Genomic DNA, 21,284 nt, shown 5'->3' on the forward strand with positions numbered 1-21,284 from the left:
AACATGTCCAAAGTATGTCAGATGGAGCTTCAGAATCCTTACATCCAAGGACAGCCGGGTTTCACCCTAACCAGGATGAACCTGTTCATTCTCCTAGAAGGTCATGGTATATTCAATACTCTTCACCAACACCAGAGCTCAAAGGCATCAATTATCCTTCTATCCTCCCTAGTCATTGTCCAACTCTCTGACGCATAACAAGTTATAGCAAAGACCATGGCCTGCACCAGGCGCCCCTTAGTCTCCAGATACATGTACTTGCTCTTTAGTACTTTTGAGAGGTCTCTGACAGCCAACTTTCCCAATGTAATATATCTTTTAATTTCCTGGCTGCTGATGCCAAGGGTGTTGGTTGTGGAGCCTAGCAAATTAAAGCTGTTTACAGTCTCAGTCTCTTCACCATCCATCACGATGCTGCCAATTGGCCCACTGGTGAGAATCTTTGTTTTCTTGGTAGGAGATAGAATTTATGTGACACTGGTATGTAATATTTTCCTTTCATTTAAAGAGACTCTTCTTCTTTGTTTCTATTTTAAGGGTCAAAATGGTTTTCTGCTTTAGGGCCTTCTTTACTCAGTTATTGGGGTTGTGCTGCCAACTCAAAGGCAGGTAGTTCCCATCAGGCACCACAGGAGAAAGGTGTCTGGTTGTGTACAGCCTCTGAAACCCTGGTGAAGGGTCAGCTATGAGAGGGTTTTGAGTCAGAGGCAGTGAGTTGAGTTTGAGATATTTTACCCAAGAAGATAAAGTTCTTGACTTGTAGAGTTGATGTGCTAGTGGAAACAAGACAAAAGAAACAATTACATAAACAGACAAAAAAAATTCCACACACCCAGCCAAACAAAAGACACCTCTTTTCCGAAATGCTTAGACCCAGGTCCTAGGAGTTTTATATTTAATCCTTCCTTGATCATGGTTCACCTGAAGAATGGGGTTCTCTAGGCAGATACGTGGCAGTCAAGCTGTCTTCTGAAATCCACATTCTGCTGTTTAAATTACTTCATGAATACTGCTGTATTTGCTTTAAGTTTAAGCTTAAGATAACTAAGTTTGTATCTGTTGTTGTGTAACATTGAGTCAAAATTGAGTAAAAACTCACCTTCCAGTGGCAGCTAACTCTTCAGAGGCGGTAAATCACACTGGTGGAAATTGCCCATTTTTCTGCTGTGGAGCAGCAGGCCAACTCTAACCGTGTGCCTTCGAAGGGTTGGCACTTTACCACTAAACCACCAGAGCTCCCCTAATTTTGCAGTAGTCTTTCCAAGTGTTCTTTTGTTACTTTATTTCTTTAGAACCATTTTCTTTTGTTAAGGTTGCTGGCCTGAGTAAAATAAGATTAATTTTATTTACTGGTTGATAACTCAAACAATACCATTTCCAGAATCACTGTGGTCTTTTCACAGGCTAATTTCCTGATGATGTGGAGGAAAAAAACCCCTGCTTTCTTCTTCCTTCTCTGTCCTACCTCCTACACACTTTACACTACATATTTATTCCCTTAAGAGGAGGGGGTAAATAAGTCCAGTACAGCTGTAGACTCTTATTAATTCAGATTCTACTAGAGTATGGTTTATTTTTAAAGAAGTGCTAAAGTTCTTTTTATGCATGGCAAATTCCTTTCTCAGAGATAAAATATTAATTTTGTATAGGACTATTTCTGTAAGGCAACATCATGATAGATGGAGAAAAGATTGAGCTTGTCAACGATTTATTGTGCTTGGATCCACAGTCAACACCCTTGGAGCCAACAGTCAAGAGGTCAAAAGTCATACTACATTGGGAATGTTTGCTGTAAAGGATCTCCCCGAAGTCCTGAGGAGTAATGATGTCAATTTAAAGACTAAAGTGTGCCTGCTTCAAGCCATTGTCTTTTCAGTCATTTGACATATATATGAGAGCTTGGAGAAGAGTGCTGAATATCCATCCCATGGACTGCCAAAAGGAATAATAGGTACATTGTGGAAAAGATGCATCCAGAGCGCTCCTTAGAGGCAAAGATCATGAAATGTCATCTTATATACTCTGAGCATGTTGGTAGGAGGGCCTATTCTTTGGAAATGGACATCATGTTTGGAAATGCAGAGTTAGCAAAAGAGAGGCATACCCTTAATGGATTGACACAGTGACTGCAGCACTGGACTCAGGTACCTCAAAGATGATGTCGGTGACACAGGATAGGACCGGATTTAGATGTGGTACTCCTCGGGTTGCTATGAGTTGACTCAGTGGCACCTGATAACAACTATTCAACTCAACTCAATGGCACCTAACAACAACAATTTAATAAAACTTCCTGGAGGGGAAGTAGTTTGATTTGGATATTTACTTAACCAAGAGATTTAGACTGAGTTATAAGCACCCAGAAAAAGTTGAATGAGGTCAGAACAGCAATTTTGATGGAAGTACAGTGATATTTATGAAAGCCAGAGCTTTCTAAGACTCGCTGGATTTTCTGGGTCTTGCAAATTTTCTTCCCTTTGTTTTTTTTTTTTTTTTATGACAGAATATATATTCAAGAAGCTGAGCGAACGCCATATAGAATAGACCCTAAACGAAAAACACCAAGGCATATCATTGTCAAATTTGCTAGAACCAAAGATAAGGATTTTCTTCCCTTTGACAGGGTGCGGTTTTTCACTTTTCTATTGGTGGACTTGTGGCAAGAAGCTGTGTTGCAATCCCGAAGGCATGTGGTTCAAGGCCGCCAGACGCTCTGTGGGGGAAGGATGGGCAGTCTCCTCCCGTGTGATTAAATGCCTCTGAAAACTTGTCAGAGGGTCAGCTACAGGTTGTTTCCGACCCGACGGTAAACAGCACAGCACAACACAACAGCATTACTCCTTTCAGTGGAAAATATTTTCCTTCTCTGTTAGGTTTATGCCGTACACAGGTTCTGGTTTTAGAGTATGTTCATGTGAGAGGCATTGAAGCAGAAGGGATGAACCAATACAGGGTATAATAACCACAGTAGAGCATCATGGGAGATGTAGCAACCCTTGCACTTTTGTCCCCATTCATCCTGACATTGTGCGGGCTCAGGCGCTCAGCAGCTCTCACCCAGGCTATTTTCAGCTGCCTGTGTTGTTACTCTTGAGTCTGTTAATGCATGCACTTTCTTCTCAGTACACTTTTTTTACATACTACCTGAATAATCTTTCTAGCACACCAACAGAATATTTTATGCTCTGGTGATGCTAAATTATAGCTTTTCTGTATTCAGAAAATAACAAGATAGTCACAGGTAACCAGAGCTAAATGAGTGAACGAATTTTGTAAATGACAGTGAAATAAGAACAATCCGTGGCCTGGTTTTAAAGAAACAGTAGGAAAAATACCTCTGAGGGTAAAAGGTGTGGAATTTTTAAATATCACTGTAGCATTTTTGTTGTTGCTAGGTACCACCGAGTTGCTTATGTTGGCACTCGGTATAACAGATGTGTATCTTGCCCCATTTTACTACATCTTCGCAATTGCAGTCACAGAGCCAGGCCACTTTGTTAAGGATCTTCTTTGTTGATACGATCCTCTACTTTTAAATCATGATTTCCTTCTCTAAGGATTGCCCTCTCCTAAAATTATGCCCAAAGTTTGTGAGACAAAGATTCATAATCTTTGTTATAAAGATCACTTAGGTTTTCCAAGACACATTTGCTTGTTCCCTTGGGAGTCCATGGTACATGGTTTTACCAACACTCTATGGGAATTAGTTTTGTGTTGTTGATGTTGCGTGTAGGGACAGCACCCCTTTTTATATTAGAGATCAGAAACGGCTGTCCCCACATGTGCTTTGCTCTTTTTATAGAACTTTTATTCCTTCTGGAGTTTTGTTGTTAGTTGTTATGTGTCATTGAGTTGACTGTGACTCATAGTGACCCTATACAAAGTAGCTCTGAACCCTGCACTATCCTGAGCCAATCTTCCTGCCTCCGACACAGGCACCCGTATTACCTCAGTAACTGTGCCAACCCATCTCATCCAAAATCTTCTTCTGTGCTTTCCCTCTGTCCCTTCCAAGCATGATGTCTTAATCCAAGGACAAATCCCTCCTGGGAACATGCCAAAGTATGTGAGATGGAGCTTCAAAATCATTGCCTCCAAGGAGCAACTTGGTATCACCCTCCCCAGGACAAATCTGTTTGTCCTCTTAGCAGTCCATGGTATGTTCAGTACTCTCGTCCAGCACCACAGCTCAAAAGCATTTATTCTTCTTCTGTCACCTTTAGTCATTGTCCAGCTTTCTGATGCATAACAAGTAACTGCAAACACCATGGCTTGTATCAGGTGCACCTTTAGTCTCTAAACTGATATCATTGCTCTTTAACACCCTATAAAGGTCCCTGCCAGCAGATACCTTTAAAAAAATCCTTGTTGTGTACTGTTGAATTGAATCTGACTGGCACAGGAGGAGACTGCCTCTCTTTCTCCTATGGAGCATCTGGTGGATTCAAACAGTGCACTTTTGGGATTGCAGTGCAACTTCTTACCACTAGGCCTCCAGAGTTCCCAGCAGTTATTCTTAATGCAATTTGTCTTTTGACTTCCTGACTGCTGGAGCCAAGAGTGTTAACTGTGGAGCCAAGCAAGCCAAAATTGTTAACAATCTCAATCTCTATCTATCATGGTGCAGCCAGTTGGCCCAGTGGTGAGAATATTTGTTATCTTGATATTGAGCTTCAGTCCATATTGAAGACTATAGTCCTTGACCTTCTGCAGCAAACACTTCAGGTCCTCTTCAGTTTCAGCAAGCAGGGTTATGTTATCTGCATAATGCAGGTTGTTGTTGAGTCTTCTTCCAGTCCTGATGCCACAAGTCCAGCCTCTTGAATGATCTGTTTTCCATATAGATTGAAAAGGTATGGAGGCAGAACATATCCCTGACATACTCCTTTCCTGATTTTGAACCATTCAGTGTTTTCTTGTTTTGTTCTGATGACCGCCTCCTGGTCCAAGTAGAGGCTTCACATGAGTACAATCACATGCTCTGGGATTCCCATTCTCAGTGTTAGCCACAGTTTGTTTTATCCACACAGTCAAATGTCTTTTGCGTAGTTAATGAAACATAGAGAGACATTCCTCTGATATTCTCTGCTTTCATCCAAGATCCATTTGACATTGGTTACAATGTCCCAATTGACACGGCCTTTTCTAAATCTAGCTTGAGCTTCTAGCAGTTATCCAGGGTAGTGTTAGGGTATTCGGCAAGATTTTGCTTGTATGTGATATTGTTTGATAATTTCCACACTCTGTTGGGTCACCTTTTTCAGAATGGGTTTAAATATGGATCTCCTCCAGTAAGTTGGCCAGGTAGTTGTCCTCCAGATTTCTTGGTACAATCTGGTGAGCACATCCAGGGAAGTATCAGTCCATCAGTTCCTGGGGCCTTGTTTTTTTTTTTCTAGTTCATTCAGAGCACCTTTAACTTCCTCCTTGATAATTATTGCTTCTTGATCATATGCTTTTTCATGAAATTCTTCTGTGTCGCTAGTTTGTTGTGTTTTTTTTGTTTTTGTTTTTGTTTTTGTTTTTGTTACAGTGACTCTGTGCACTCCCTCCATCTTCTTCTGATGCCTCCTGGATCATTCAGTATTCTGCCCAAAGCATCCTCAAGTATTACAGCTCAAGGCTTGAATTTATGCTTTAGTTCCTTCATCTTAAGAAAGGCAGGGCAAGTTCATCCTTTTTGACTTTCTGACTCCAGCTCTTTGAACAGTTAATTATAATACATTTCTTGTCTTCCCGAGTTGCCCTTTAAAAATCTTTGCTTCATCTCCTTAACTTCCTCATTTCTTCCCTTTTCTTTAGCTTCTCAGCCCTCTAGTGCAGTATTCAGAATCTCTTTTGACATCTGTCTTGGTTTTTTCTTCCTCCTCTGTCTTTATAATGACCTTTTGCATTCTTCATGGATGATATTCTTGATATCCTCCCTAGATTTCATCTCTTCTTTGTTCATTAGTGTTCAAGGCTTCAAACATGTTCCTGAGATAATTTTTAAATTCCAGAAGAATAGACTGAAGATCAAAATTTGGTCCTAGTGGATTTCATTTTCTTTAGCTGTAGTTTAAACTTGCATATTAGTAGTTGATGGTCTCTTCCACAGTCACCACCAGGTCTTATTTCCACAGCTGATACTGAGCTTCTCCAGTGATTCTTCCCACATATGTAATCAGTCTGATTGTTGTGTAAATCATCAGGTGAGGTCCATATGTATAGTCCCAAATTGGGACTTATAAAAGGTATTTGGTGTATGCCAGCCCTTAATTAATTAAAAAATAAATATATCCAGGAAACTTACTTGCATGGTGATGCAGTCTGTAGGGAGTTGCACTGCCAAACAAAGGTGGTGCCTCTCTGATAGTGCCAACTCGTCGGTGGCTAAGTGGGAGATAGACCCTGAAAGCCTGCTTGAGAGTCACTTCTGAGCCACTTCTCTAAACAGCAATGAGTTTGAGGCTTTTGCTTCTTTGTTTTAAGCACAATACTAAAGGAGTCTTCTTGGCCTATTGGTTAAGCACTCTGTTGGTAACTGAATGGTTTGAATCTATCTGATGCTCTGTTGGAGTCTATTTCTGTAAAAATTACATCTTGGGAAATCCTATGATACAGGATTGCTTTATAGGACACCTCTGAGGTATAATGCATGCTATAACAACAAAAAACAGAATGCTACTTACTAGATTTTAAAATTTACAACAGGAGATCTTATTAAAATGTGAAAGCAAGCTTATTGTCATGTCCTTTTTTATCTGATCCATCATTCTTAGATTGGTTCTCAAATTATTTGAGGAGAACACACCACAGATATTTACTCAAAATTGATCTATTTGCTACCACTTTCCTGAGGTTCATGTCAATAACATGTAATACAAATGGAAGGGGGAATTATTCCATTTCTTTTAAGCCTCTTTTCTTCATTTTTGGGAATAATTTGTTTTTAGACCAGTGATTATATTTGCGGTGTTTTGATAGTCAGCAATTTGAGATCTTAGTACAAAGTAAGTTCTCAAATAATAAATCTTAACTTTGGATGGATTTCGTGGAAGTATGTTTAGGTGTTACTTTTAGGTTCAGTGGCCATGATGAACCATTTTACTTTTACTTAAATCTTAACTAGCTGGTAAAAGTTGTAATCTTTTGGAGCCCTAAGTTGTGAACTAATGTCATCTTTACTTCCTAACTAGGTAATAGATGGTGACAGGTTGACCTCGCAACCTGATAAACAGCCGATCTGAACCTTGCCTTATTCTGGCCCATCCCCACCATTTCCGATATGCCCAGATCCATTGCTACAATCACTGTGTTAATCCATCTTGTTGAAAATATTTCTCTGTTGTGGGTTTTGTTGTTTTGTTTTACCTACCACTTTTCCCAGAGTGATGTCTTATTCTACATATTGTCCCTCCTGATAGCATGTCCAAAGTAAATGATGAAGGTTTGTCGTTCCATGCTGCACTTCCTCCAAGGCAGATGTGTTTGTCCTTTTAGCGGTATGCGGCATAGTTCATACTCTCTTCTTAAACACCACAGTTCAAAGACATCAGTTGTATCATCTTTATCCCTTTTCTAAACCTCAAAAGCATTATAAACAATTGAAAATACCTTGGATCCCTAGTCTTTAAAATAAAATTCTTGACCTTTAGCATTTTGGAAAAGTCCTTGACATCAGACTTCGACAATACAACACATCCTTTGATTTCTTAACTGCTACTGCAGTTTAGTTTTGTATAGTTGATGCAGCTTGAGAAATGTCAACCTTGTTCTTCCCTTTGCAGGCTTTTTTTTAAAAAAATCTCCAGGTGTTTGCACATTTTATTGTAGTATTTTATCTTTTAAAGCTTCTCTGAAACCTTCTGTTTCATGCTTTCCTTTCATCCACTTTTGACTCCTCTTTGTTGAAGAGTCCTTCTGACATCCATTTTGGTTTTTTTTCTTCTTTATTTTCTGGGTTTTTTTTTTTAACAGTTTCAGGGCCATAGAGAAAGACCTTTGGTGAGAAGGATTAACATAGTGACTGTGGCAGTGGGATGAGATGTGTTGGATAGTGAGGTTTGTTCCAGATAGAGCAATGCTTAGAATCGTTCATAGGATCACTAGGACTGTGGTTGGCTTGAGGGTGTTTAATAACAACAACCATGTCCTTGAACAACAGCAATAGCATTGATGCCATCCTGTAACCTGTATGCTCTTTGACCACTGCTAGTGTTCCATGCACCTTAGTCTCTAGACTGACATCATTGCTTCTCAGTTCTCTGGAGAGAACCTTGGTTGAAGATTTTCCTAGTGCATTTCATCTTTTGATGTCCTTACTGCTGGTGCCAAGAGTGTTGATTGTGGAGCAAGCAAGCTGTAATTGTTAACAACTTCAATCTCTTCTCCATCTATCATACTGCTACCAGTTGGCCGAGTGGTGAGAATCTTTGTTTTCTTGATGTTGAGCTTCAGTCCATATTGAAGAAAACAGTTCTTGACCTTCTGCAGAAAGCACTTCAGGTCCTCCTCCATTTCAGCAAGCAAGATTGTGTCTTCTACAAAATGCAGCTTATGAATTAATCTTCCTTCAATCCTGATGCTATATTCCTCCACAAATATCCAGCCTCTTGAATTATCTGTTTTTGCATATAGATTGAAAAGATATGGAAATAGAGGACACATCCCTGACACATTCCTTTCCTGATTTTGAACTATGTCAGTCTAGAGTCTAAGGCATGCCTGATCCAAGCCATGGTCTTCACACTTACTTGACTATGCATTAGAGAGCTGGACCTACGGATGACAGAAGAAGAATCAATACCTTCGAGTTGTGGGTGCTGGAGAAGAGTCTTGAACATACCATGGACTGCCAAGAAAACAAATAGGTCTGTCTTGCAGAGGGTGAAACAAAGTTTCTCCTTGGAGGCTAGGATTTTGAAGCTCCATCTAACATACTTTGGGCACATGGCTAGGAGGGACTGATCATTGGAGAAGGACATCATATTTGGAAGGGGGGAGGGACAGCAGAGGAGAGGAAGACACCAGATGAAATGGATTGATAAGGTAGCTGGGGAAATAGGGGTAGGTGTGTCTGAGTCATTGAGACCGCTCAGGACAGGGCAGGCTTTTGTTGTACATAAGGTTGCTATGAGTTGCAAGTGACTCAATGGCACATAGCAGCAACAGTGCATCAAACCTCTTCTGGATTTTTTTCCTCTTTTTTTAAAATTCTGGTGGGATAAAGTAAAGGCCAAAATTTTGCTCTCATAGACTTGTCTTCATTTGAACTTGCCACAGTCGACTCCTTTGGTATAAGCTGTCAAAAAATCAGAAGATGTATTGCATTGGGAAAGTATACTGTCAGGGATCTCTCTAAATTACTGAATGGCAGAGATGTCAGTTTGAAGACTGAGGTATGTCTGGGTCAGGCTATAGTCTTTTCAATGATTTGTTAAGCATATGTGAGTTACAAGATTGATTAGGATGACAGAAGAAACATTAGTGCCTTTGAGTTGTGGTGTTGGAGAAGAATACTAAACATCTCATGGACTGCTAAAAGAACAAACAGACATGACTTGAAAAAGTGCAGCCAGAGCACTCCTTCGAGGGAAGGATGGTGAAGCATCATCTCACATGTTGTTGTGATATGCCGTCGAGTCGTTTGCAACTCATAGCGACCCTATCTATGTACAACAGCCCTAAACCCTGCTCTATCCTGTGCCAATCTCATTGCCTCTGACACACCCATCCTGATTACCCCAGTCACTGAATCAATCCACCTCATAGAGGGCCTTGCCCTCCTGTGCTGTCCCTCTACCCTTACAAGCATGATGTCCCTCTCCAAGGACCTGTCCCTCCTTACAACACGACCAAAGTATGTCAGACGAAGCCCCAGAATCCTTGCCTCCAAAGAGTAGCCTGGTTTAACCCTCTCTAGTATGAATCTGTTTGTTTTCTTGGCAGTCCATGGTACATTCCACACTCTTCTCCAGCACCACAGCTCAAAGGCGTCAATTCGCCTTCTGTCCTCCTTGGTCATTGTCTAACTCTCTGATGCATAACAAGTGATTGCAAAGACTATGGCCTGTCTCAGACACACCTTAGTCTCCAGAAAGACACCATTGCTCGTCAGTACTTTGGAGAGGTTCCTAACAGCAGACTTTCCCATTGCAATACGTTTCTTGATTTCCTTGCTGCTGGTGCCAAGAGTGTTGACCGTGGAGCCAAGCAAACTGAAGCTGTGAACAATCTCAATCTCTTCACCATCCATCCTGATGCTGCCAATTGATCCAGTGGTGAGAATCTTTGTCTTTTTGACATTGAGCCTCAGTCCATACTGAATGCTACAGTCCTTGACCCTCTGTAGCAAGTGCATGAGGTCCTCCTCAGTTTCAGCAAGCAAGGTTGTGTCATCTGTATAACGCAGATTGTTAATAGATCTTTCACCAATCCTGATGCCACACTTCTCCTCATAGAGCCCTGCCTCTCGGATAATCTGCTCTGCATACAGGTTGAAAAGGTATGGAGATAGGACACATTCCTAGCGTACACCCTTCCCAATTTTGAACCATGCAGTGTTACCCTGCTCTGTTCTGATGACTGTCTAGGGTTATTGTTAGGAGGGGTCCTACCTTTGAAAGCACATCATTCTTGGAAAGGTGGAGTATTGGTTGAAGAGAGGAAGACCTTTGATAAAATAGATTGACACAGTGACCACAGCAATGGGTCCAAGTATCTCAGAGTGATGAGGATGGTACAGGATAGGACAGGATTTAGTTCTGTTATTCATAGGGTCACTATGAGTTATACTCGACTTGATGGCACTTAACAACAACAACAACAACAAATAATTAATGTTCTATGCCACAATTAACTTATAGACCTCCTAAAAACAATGGAATTTTTTATATTTTTATGCTATATGTTTTTTAATTTTGTATTGATTTGCAGAATTCTGTACATTGTTTCACACATTCCTTGATTCACATTGTGTTTCATATAATCAGTAACAAAAATTGTGCTTTATAAAGCCAAATACCATTGATCTATGCCCACTAGCACCCTGTATTTTCAGGTCCTCGTTGGATCTTTCCTAATATTTTAAAATTATAAATACCAGTTTAGAGAACTAAGGAGCTCTGGTGTCGTATGTAGTTTATAGAGAGCTGCTAAACCCAAAGTCACACCTCCCTGGTGGTCTGAAGCCACCAGTGGTTCTGTGGGAAAGGTGGGGAGTGTCCTCTCCTGCCATTTACAACATTGGAAACTCGTTAGAAGGTCAGCTACATGTCAGTTCCAATTTGATGGCAGTGACACATAGAGAATGTAAAGAACTAATAAAGAAAACATTATAAAACTTAAAGGAAATATATCTCACCTTTATGTTTTTCTATTAAATTTCTGTTAAATTGAAAAAGGGAAAGAAAGAGTTCTCTGATTTGTTTCACTTTTTATTGCATTTCAACACTAAAATTATAGTTTTAAATTACTGTAATATTAAAGTCTCCTGAGTTATAAAACAGTGTAACTTGTTAAAAGTCTACAAATGGTACAGAATGTAAAAAAAGGTATAAATGTTTTTAGAAAGCATGAAATGGTATGACATTTTTTTAAAAAAGAGGTCTAGATAGAATATGCTCATCTTCTGCTGACATTAGGATTTTCTCTTCTGAATACAGTGCATGTCTGTCAGTTTACTGTACTAAGGTAGCTTGCTGGCTCCTGTGATACTGGCAACAATATCACCACTATTTTAATACCAGCTGATCACCCAGTGTGGACAGTTTTCTGCAGAGCTTCCAGATAAAGACACTAAGAAGGAGGACTAGCCATCCACTTCTGAAATAAATGGCCTTTGAAAACTCTATAAACAATTAGAGGAACACAGATGTAAGTCTAGAGGAAGGACCCTCTAGGATGGAAGATAATAAAAATTAAGAGATATGGCTGTGAATATGTATGACTAATTGGAACATGTAACATTGAAGTATGAATGTGGGAAAATTGTAAGTTTTAATGAAGTTAAATGGAGCTTGTAAAAATCAACACAAGGGAGATGAAATTGACCACTTTGAGTAAGAAAATCATATAATTTACCATACTGGGAATGAAAAATTGAGGAAGCATTGTGTCGCTTTCATAATGAAAATGACTCTTCTAAGATCTATCCTGAAGTACAATGCTGTTAGTTATGGGCTAGTATCTATACACATACAAAGAAGACCTATTAATACAACTGTTATTTTAATAGACACACCAGCAGCTAAAGCCAAAGAAGAGGAAATTGAGGAATGTTACCAACTTTTGCAGTCTTAAATTGACCAAATATCAATTAAAATGCATGAGTAATAATTGGTTACTAGAATACAAAAGATAGATACAGAGTGAAGGATAAGTAGTTGCATATGAACTTGAGGAGAGAAATGAGGCTAATGAAAAATGGATAACAAATGACTGAAATTTTGTGCCTTTAATTCACAGTAAACATCTTTTTTTATATAAAGGAACACAAATGGCATCTATACATAAGAACATCACCAGATGGATTTCACAAGAATCAGATTGACTACATCTGTGGAAAGAATTGCTGGAGAAGTATTAGCAAGCAAAGGCAGGCTAAGTGCTGACTATGGAACAGATTATCAATTACTAAAGTGCAAGTTCATTTTCAAGTTGAAGAAAATTAAAACAAGTCCACAGAGTCCAGGGCTGACCTTAAGTCTAGCGCAGCTGAATTTAAAAATCATCTCAAGAATAGGTTTGAAGCGTTGAATATTAAGGATCAAAGACCAAATGAATTGTGCCTTCACATTAAAGATATAATTCATGAAGAGAACAAAAGACATTAAAAAGACAGAGGAGAAAGGAAAGACCAAAATTGTTGTCAGAAGAAACTGAAAATTACACTAGAGTGTTGAGAAGCCAAAATAAAGGGAAGAGATGTTGAAGCAAAAGAGATAAGATTTCAAAGGGCAGCTTGAGGAGACAAAGCACATTGTTATAATGAAATGTGCAAAGAGCTGGCCTTGGAGAACAAAAGCAAGAACTCATTCAGCATTTATAAAATGGAAAGAATTAAAAACAAATTCAAGCCTTGAGTTATAATATTGTGAGAGGCTATGGGAAAAGCCTTGAACGATCCACAAAGTATCAAAAGAAGGTAGGAGGAATATATGGAGTCGCTGTACCAAAAGGAGTTGGTCAACACTGAAATATTTCAGTAAATTGCATATGAGCAGGTCCCAGTGGTGATGAAGGAATAAGTTCAAGCTGCTTTGAAGGCACTGGCCCAGGAATCGATGAGATACCAGTTGACATGTTTTGAGTAACAGATGCAGCCCTGATGAGGTCACCAGTCTGTGTTAGAAAATTTGGAAGAAAGCTACCTGGTAAGCAAACTGGAAGAAATCCATGTTTGTTTCTATTCTCAAGAAAGGTAATCCTCCAGAATGTAAATATTATTGAATAATATTGTTAATAGAGAGCTCTGGTGGCCTAGTGGCAAGAAGCTGTGCTGGAATCCCGAAGGCATGGAGTACAATCACTTGCTCCATGGAGAAGGATGGACAGTCTCCTCCCATGTAGTTAACTGCCTGCCTCTGAGAACCCACTGGAGGGTCTTCTATGGGTGGTTCTGACTTGACACTACACAACAACAACAGTATTGTTAATATCACATACAAGCAAAATATTGTTGAAGATCATCAAAACATGTTGAAAAGAGTACATTGACAAAGAACTACCAGAATTTAAGGCTAAATTTAAGAGAGGCAAGAGACATATTATTGCTGATGTCAAGATGGATCTTGGCTGAATTTCAGAATAATATCTATTCATGTGTTATTGTGTGTTTTGCAATATGTCTTCTGGTTTCCTGACTGAGGTACCACGGGTGTAAATTGTGGGTCCAAATAAGATGAAGTTGTTGACAGTTTCAATATTTTCTCCATCTATCATGGAAAGGCATTTAACTGTGTGGATCATGACAAATTATGATTAACCTTGAGAAGAGCTGGAATTCTAAAACACTTAATTATGCTAGTACAAAATCTATATTTAGAACAAGAGGCTACTGCGAGAACAGAGGAAGGGAACACTGTTGATCATTTAGGTACCCTGAAGTTGGTTATGACCCTTAATGACCCAACAAACAGCAGATCTGAATCCTGTCCTATCCTGTGCCATCCTTACACTTCCTGACACACTAGTTAACTGCCTCTGAGAACCCACTGGAGGGTCTTCTGTGGGTGGTTCTGACTTGACACTACACAACAACAACAGTATTGTTAATATCACACACAAGCAAAATATTGTTGAAGATCATCAAAACATGTTGAAAAGAGTACATTGACAAAGAACTACCAGAATTTAAGGCTAAATTTAAGAGAGGCACACTTCCTGACACACGCCTATTATAACAGTCACTGTGTCAGTCCACCTGATTGAAATCTTCATCTCCTTCACCAGCCCACTGCCTTTTGGAACAGCATGTCCCTCTCCAAGGAATAGCCTCTCCTAGCAACATGCCCTAACTATGTGAGGCAAAGCCTCATCAGCCTTCCATCCAAAGAGCCTCTCCTAGGAATATGCCTAAAGTATGTGAAGTGAAGCTTTATCATCTTTGTCTCCAAGGAACACTCTGGCTGTACTTTCTCCAAGACATATTTGTTTGCTTTTTTGGCAGTCCATGGGATGTTCCTTACTCTTCTCCAACATCACAGCTCAAAGGCATTAATTCTACTTTTGTCATCCTTAGTCATTGTCCAGTTCTCAGATGCATACTAAATGTGGCCTGAAATAGATGCATTTTAGTCCTCAAACTGACATCATTACTCCTCAATAATTTTGAGAAGTTCCTAACTGCACATTTTCCCAGTGCAATATGTCTCCTGATTGCCTGCTTGCAGTATCAAGGATGTTAATTGTGGATCCAAATAAGATGACATTATTGACAGTTTCAATCTTTTCTCCATCTATTGTGATGATCAGTCTAATGGTAAGAATCTAAGAATCTTTGTTTGTTTGGGTATTTTTTTATGTTGAGATGAAATCCATATTGAAGGCTGCTCCCCTTGGTTTTCTGCAACAAGTGCTTCAAGTCCTTCTCATTTTCATCAAAGTTGTGTCATCTGCATAACACAGGCTATTGATGAATCTTCCTCTGATCTTGGTGCCACATTCTTCTTCAGCGAGTCCAGTTTATCAACTAATTTTCTCAGCACACAGATTAAATAGGTATGATGAGAGAATACAACCTTGACATACTTCCTTCTTAATTTTAAACCATAATGTGTTCCCTTGCTCTGTTTGCACAACATCCTCCTGATCTAGATACAGGGAACACTGAGGAAAGGTGTCTGTCAGGGTTGTATTCTCTTTCCATACCTATTCAGTCTGTATGCTGAGAAAATAATTTGAGAAGCTGAACTTTATGAAGAAGAGTTTAGCTTCAGGATTGGGAGAAGGCTTATCAGCAACCAGTGTTATGCAAGTGACACAACTTTGCTTGCTGCAAGTGAGGAGGACCTGAATGCTTTTGCTGCAGAGGATCAAGAACTGTAGCCTTCAAAACACAATACATCTCAACATCAAGAAAATGAAAAATGCTCAACACAGAGCCAAAAGGCAGCATCATGATAGAGGGGGAAAAGATTAAAATTGTCAACGATTTTTTTTCTTGCTTGGTTACACAGTCAAGATCCTTGGTATCAGCAGTCAGGACATTGGGAGACATATAGCATTGGCAAAGTTTTCTGTCAAGGATCTCTCCAAAGTCCTGAAGAGCAATTATGTGGGTTTATAGACTAAGGTGCACCTTATTCAAGCCAATCTTTCCAATAATCTACTATGATCTGAGAGCTGAACAGTGAATAAGTATGATAGGAGAAGAATCATGTATTTGATTTGTGATATTGCAGAAAGGTAATGAATATCCCGTGGACTGCCAAAAGAGCAAACAAACATGTCTTGGAGAAAGTGCAACCAGAATGTTCCTTGGATGTAAAGATGGTGAAGTTTTGTATTACATATTTTGGACATTTTGTTACGAGAAACTATTTCTTTGAAAGTGACATTATGCTTGGAAATGTGGAAGGTCATTAAAGTAAGGCTGGGACAGGATAGGACATAAATCAGATGAGGCTCTCACTAGAAAAGACAACTGCAGACCATATATTATTAAACTCAATCTAGTAACACAGAAAAAAAAACACACTGAAAAACCAAAAAACAAAACCAGCAACAGAACTGTAGGCAAATGAGTTTTGTCCCAGGAGTGCAACAATGGCTTGTATAAAAATTAAATGTTGTAATACTGTGAAGAACACGGAATAGCTCAAGGGTTGACAAAAGAACAAACACACGTCATGAAGAAAGTACAACTGGGGTACTGCTTAGAGGCAAGGCTGGTGATTTCGTTCTGTCTCATGTATTTTGGTCATGTTTTCAGGAGTGGTCAGTCTTTGGAGACAGACCTCATTACTTGGAAAGGTGGAGAATCAGTGAATGAGAAGAAGATCTTCAATATAATGGATCAATACAGTGATGGTAACAGTGTGTTCAAGTATATCAGAGATGATGAGGATGGCGCAGGATAAGACAAGTTTCAGATCCATTGTGCATAGGGTTTTTGTGATTCATAGTCAACTTGATGACAACTTAACAATACACCAGATGGCAGAATAAAGGAAGAAAACAGATAAATTTCAGTGGACACCACAAAAATAAATATGCACCAGGAACATTCAACAAAGCCCAACAACTTTTTACAATAAAAACAAGAAAATATACAAGTGCACACCTAGAGGATTCAAGGGATTTTTCCTTAGTCTGATAAAGGACATTTATAGGAAACCCACGTATTATGTGTGACAACACAATACGTCATGTGGATGAACTTCTAAAGTCATAGTAAAGACAAAATGTTAGCTCTGCTGTTTATAATTCAGTATCAGGATTGGAGGAAGACTCATCAACAATCTGCATTATGCAGGTGATACAACCATGCTTGCTGAAACTGAGGAGGACCTGAAGCATGTGCTGCAGAAGGTCAAGGACTCTAGCTCAATGGATTGAAGCTCAACATCAAGGAAATAGAGTCTAACAACTGGGCTGATTTGCAGCATCATGATAGATGGTGAAGAAACTGAGATTGTTAACAGCATTAGTTTGCTCGACTCCACAATCAACTCTCTTAGTACCAGGAGCACAGAAATCAAAAGACAGATTGCATTGGGAAAGTCTGCTGTCAGAGACCTCTCCAAAGTACTGAAGAGCAACAATGTCAGTCTGGAGCCTAAGGTGTGCCTGATCCAGGCCATAGACTTTGCAATTACTTGCTGTGCATCAGAAAGCTGCACAATGACTAGGGATGATAGGAGAATTGATGCCTTTGATCTGTGGTGCTGGAGAAGAATATTGAATATACCATGGACTGCTAGGAGAACAAAAAGGTTCGTCCTACAGAGGGTGAGAGCAGGCTGCTCCTTGGAGGCAAGGATTCTGAAGCTTCGTCTGACATACTTTGGAAATGTTTCAAGGAGTGACCAGTCCTTAGAGAGGGACATCATGCTTGGAAGAGTAGAGGGACAAAATAAGAGAGGAAGACCCTCGATGAGACAGATTGATTCAGTGACTGGGATAATGGCAGTGGGTGTGTGAGGGACATTAAGATTGATTCAGGATAGAGCAGGGTGTAGGGCTGTTGTACATAGGGTTGCTATGAGTCACAGGTGCCTCAACGGCACATAACAACAACAACATTATAATAGAGGTTCTACGCAGGGTAGTTGGGGAGGAGGAGGATAAAGAAAAGCATAGAAATTGGAAAGGAAAAAGTATCACTGATGACATTATAATGTTTATTAACAGTCTTAAAGATTTTACAAAAAAAAACCCCTGTTCAAATTCAAACTCACTTCTATCAAAGTGGAACCCTGTGGAGAATTTTCAGAGGCTATAAATTATGTGGGAAGAGATTGCCCATCTTCCTCCCTGGTAGCAGCTGGCAGATTGGAACCACACACCATTGGATTGGCAGCACAACTTGTTAACACCAGGCCACCAGAACTTCCTAAAAAAAAAGAAAAATTAAAAAGCTGTTAGACCGTGTATAAAACGGTACATTTCATTTGGAAAACTAAAACTATTATATAGAGTTAGCTGTAACTCAAAAATTTCAGTTCTAAGTCGATACTGAACAAAATGAAAGCATATATCCACACATGCACTTGTGCATGAATGTTTATTGTAGCATTATTCATAATAGACTACAACTTGAAAAAGTCCCGATGTCCATCAGCAGATGAATAGAAAATATGCTAGTTCCTAAAATGGACTGGTTTTTAGCTCTAAAATGAGTGTAGTCCTGCGGCTCCATGCAGTTGCTGCTGCTTTGGGAAAAAGTCGAGAAGTCGCCTTCAGTGCAATTTAGAGCTTCTCGGAACTCACTAGAGGATCAGCTGTGAGTTTGTTCACATTCAAAGGCAAAAAAAGGAGTGTTCTGACATGTGGTGTCACGTAGACTATTCTAGATATTAGTGTGCTAAGTGAGAGAAGTCAGGCATGAAAGACTACCTCTGGTAAGATCCTGTTTATCTGAAATGTCCAGAATAAGTAAATCTGTAGACACAGAAAGTAAATTAGTGGCTGGCAGTGGCTAGAGAGAGGGAGAGCTGGTAAATGGGTATTGGATTTCTGTTTAGGATGATAAAAATGTTCTGGCATCAAATAGTGGTGATGGTTAATTTTATCAATCTATTGAAGGCCACTAAAATGTATACTTAAAAGGGGAAAATTTGTATCATTCTGTACTGAGGGCGGAAAAAAAAATCTATGTCCCTCTAGTGAAAAAAAAAAAAAAAAGAATTCTCTTTACTTTTCAAAAGTTCTTTTCAAAATAGTATCTGAATGTGACATTCTTTTAGAACTTCTCCTGTTTTGACTCGTGGCAAACCTATAGGGCAGAGTAGAACTACCTGTTGGGTTCCCAAAGGTTTATTTAAATCCTTATGGACACATCTTTTCTCCTGCTGAATAATTGGGTTTAAACTGATGATGACCTTTGGCTAGCAGCTGATGCTTGATTCACTTGCCACCAGAACTCCTTACCCAGTTACCAAAAAAGAATTCCTTGCCATCTAGTTGACTCCGCCTCATAGAAACCCGCCCGTGATTTTGTGAGGTAGTCAATACTAACCAAAGTCCCTGCCGTGTCTTTTTCCACAGAGCAGCTGGTGGATTTGAGTCCGAGTTTACCCTAACACGCCCTCTTCCATCTTGGCTTCGTGCTCGTTCTTCAGGGTTACTTGAAAGCAATTCTTTTTCCCTTCACAGAAATCCAACAGTGAAGGAGAGGCTTTTGGTTAAAAGCACTGTTTACTGATTTTAAATTGGCTGTGCCCTTTTTCTGAGGCACTCTCTTAGATTGCCATGTTCAGTATTATCCACTGGTTTATAAGGCTGTTTTGATGTTTAGCACAATTAAAAGAGTCCAATTACTGTTTCATGAGTGATATTTGAAAGGTGGTATGTAGCCTTGTTATTTATTTGTTTGTTTGTTTATTTATTTAGCATATGAAGCAATTGAATTACTGAATTCTCACAGATGAGTCTTTATCAGAAGCAGGGTAAAATATGGCATATCTCCTTCTGGGTCAAAAACTTTATGGCTGAGCTCATGTGGGGGGAGTACAGTGGGCCATTGACAAAACTATACTTTGTGTGTTGTAGTATAAAAGAAGAAAAGAACTATTGAGCAAATTAACTATTTTGTTGTTACAAGCTACCCTTGAGTCAGCCTCCAAACTCTGACTCTTGGTAACTCCACTTAAAAGAAATACAACACTGCCCAGACCTGCAGGATCAATTGTGAATTAGACAGCTTACAGTCCATAGGGTTTTCGTTGGCTGACCTTTGAGAAGTCAGCCTGCAGACTATCCTCAGAGACATGAAGATTGTTGAGTGTCTAGTATGTGTGGTTGTTTTATTAATGGACTGTGGCATTTGTTGTTCCAAACTAGTCATGTATCCATTCTCTTTTCTTCCTAGGTGATCATGGAGGAAGCACCTTACTCCCACCTAATGTCACGAATGAATTTCCAGAATATGGGACCATGGAGGGAAGTGCAGAAGGCCTGAGGGCTTCAGTCGAGTTTGATGCGGACTCTCTGCCATGCTGCCCCCCAGGCCACCACGCTGGGCTCTACAGTGTCACGGAAGGACCAAAAGATGCTGGAGAGACCCCGTGCCAGAGCCACCTCAAGGAGCAAAGTTTACAAACCGCAGACTCATTGATTTCAGCTGTGAATGCCAGAGAAACCAGAGCAGCTTCAGGAACGTCACCGGCTACAAAGGTACCAGACAAAGAAGTGGTTTCTAGTTTGTCAGTTCAGCAAGTGGAAAAAGAAGTGGACACTGCCAGTCAGAAAGCACAGCGAGCCAAGAGTCGAAGCTGCACAATCCAAGAAAAATCATCAGATAGACCTCTTTCAGCTGCAGTCACAACTGAGGAGAATTATTATTTGAGTATCCAGAAGGATCAGACTGCACTGTTAACTGGAGACACTCAGCCAGACATTTCCCAGAAAGCAGATGATGGGAGAAGAGGGGCTTCCTGTGGGCAGGGGTTGCCCTCCGTTGCACAGAACCCATCATTGACCCATGTCTCTGTGGGCAGTGTTGGTTATTTGAGGGAAAGGAGGGCCGATGTGGGGAAAGGACATCCCGGAGGATGTGATCAAGGACGCCCAGGCAGGATCAAGCATGTGGGATTTCAGGGTGTGGACGTACTGTGTACAGGAGCGGAGACGAGAGACACAAGGCATCCTGTGGACTTGGCGGCATCATCAGAGAGGACAGCCTCCCCTGAAAGCAGAGAATTCTCCAGAGTGCCAAGCTGTGCCGTTTCATCTGCTGGTTTGGGTAATTCAGTTGGTTTATCTGCGAGTGCCTGGAATGAAACCTGGAAAGCTTCAGAAGCGCCTGGCCCCACCTCTGGAACATTTTCCCCTGTGCCTCCTGTTGAGAGTGGGGAAGACGAAGTCTTCCTGAAGGAAAGACCTGAGCTGGAAGGAGACAAGGACAGGTAAAGTCACAACAGCATCTACTATCTGTGATAGCCCACTTTCTAACCAGTACACATAATAGCTAAACTAATCTTACCCACTACCATCAAGTCAGAACCAGTTCATAGCTGACCCTTGAATGAAGTTTCAGAGACTATAAATAACATGGGGATAAATTGTACTTCTTTCTCCTTTGAAGCAGTTGGAGGATTTAAACTGCTTGACCTTGGATTGGCAGCACAAGTCCCACTAGG

General features: G+C 40.1%; 1 protein-coding gene across 1 annotated transcript in view; it reads left to right on the plus strand.

Moving 5' to 3' along the window:
• PSD3 (pleckstrin and Sec7 domain containing 3) overlaps positions 1–21,284 on the plus strand; it is a 504,139-nt gene that overhangs the window by 56,194 nt on the left and 426,661 nt on the right. Inside the window, exon 3 of the mRNA XM_006884895.1 lies at positions 20,015–21,050. Within this exon, the coding sequence (XP_006884957.1) occupies positions 20,015–21,050 (1,036 nt within the window). The remainder of the gene's footprint in view (positions 1–20,014; positions 21,051–21,284) is intronic.

This window comes from Elephantulus edwardii, unplaced genomic scaffold (genome assembly GCF_000299155.1).
Source record: "Elephantulus edwardii isolate Elephantulus edwardi_28Jun2011 unplaced genomic scaffold, EleEdw1.0 scaffold00038, whole genome shotgun sequence".
Lineage (NCBI taxonomy): Eukaryota > Metazoa > Chordata > Mammalia > Macroscelidea > Macroscelididae > Elephantulus > Elephantulus edwardii.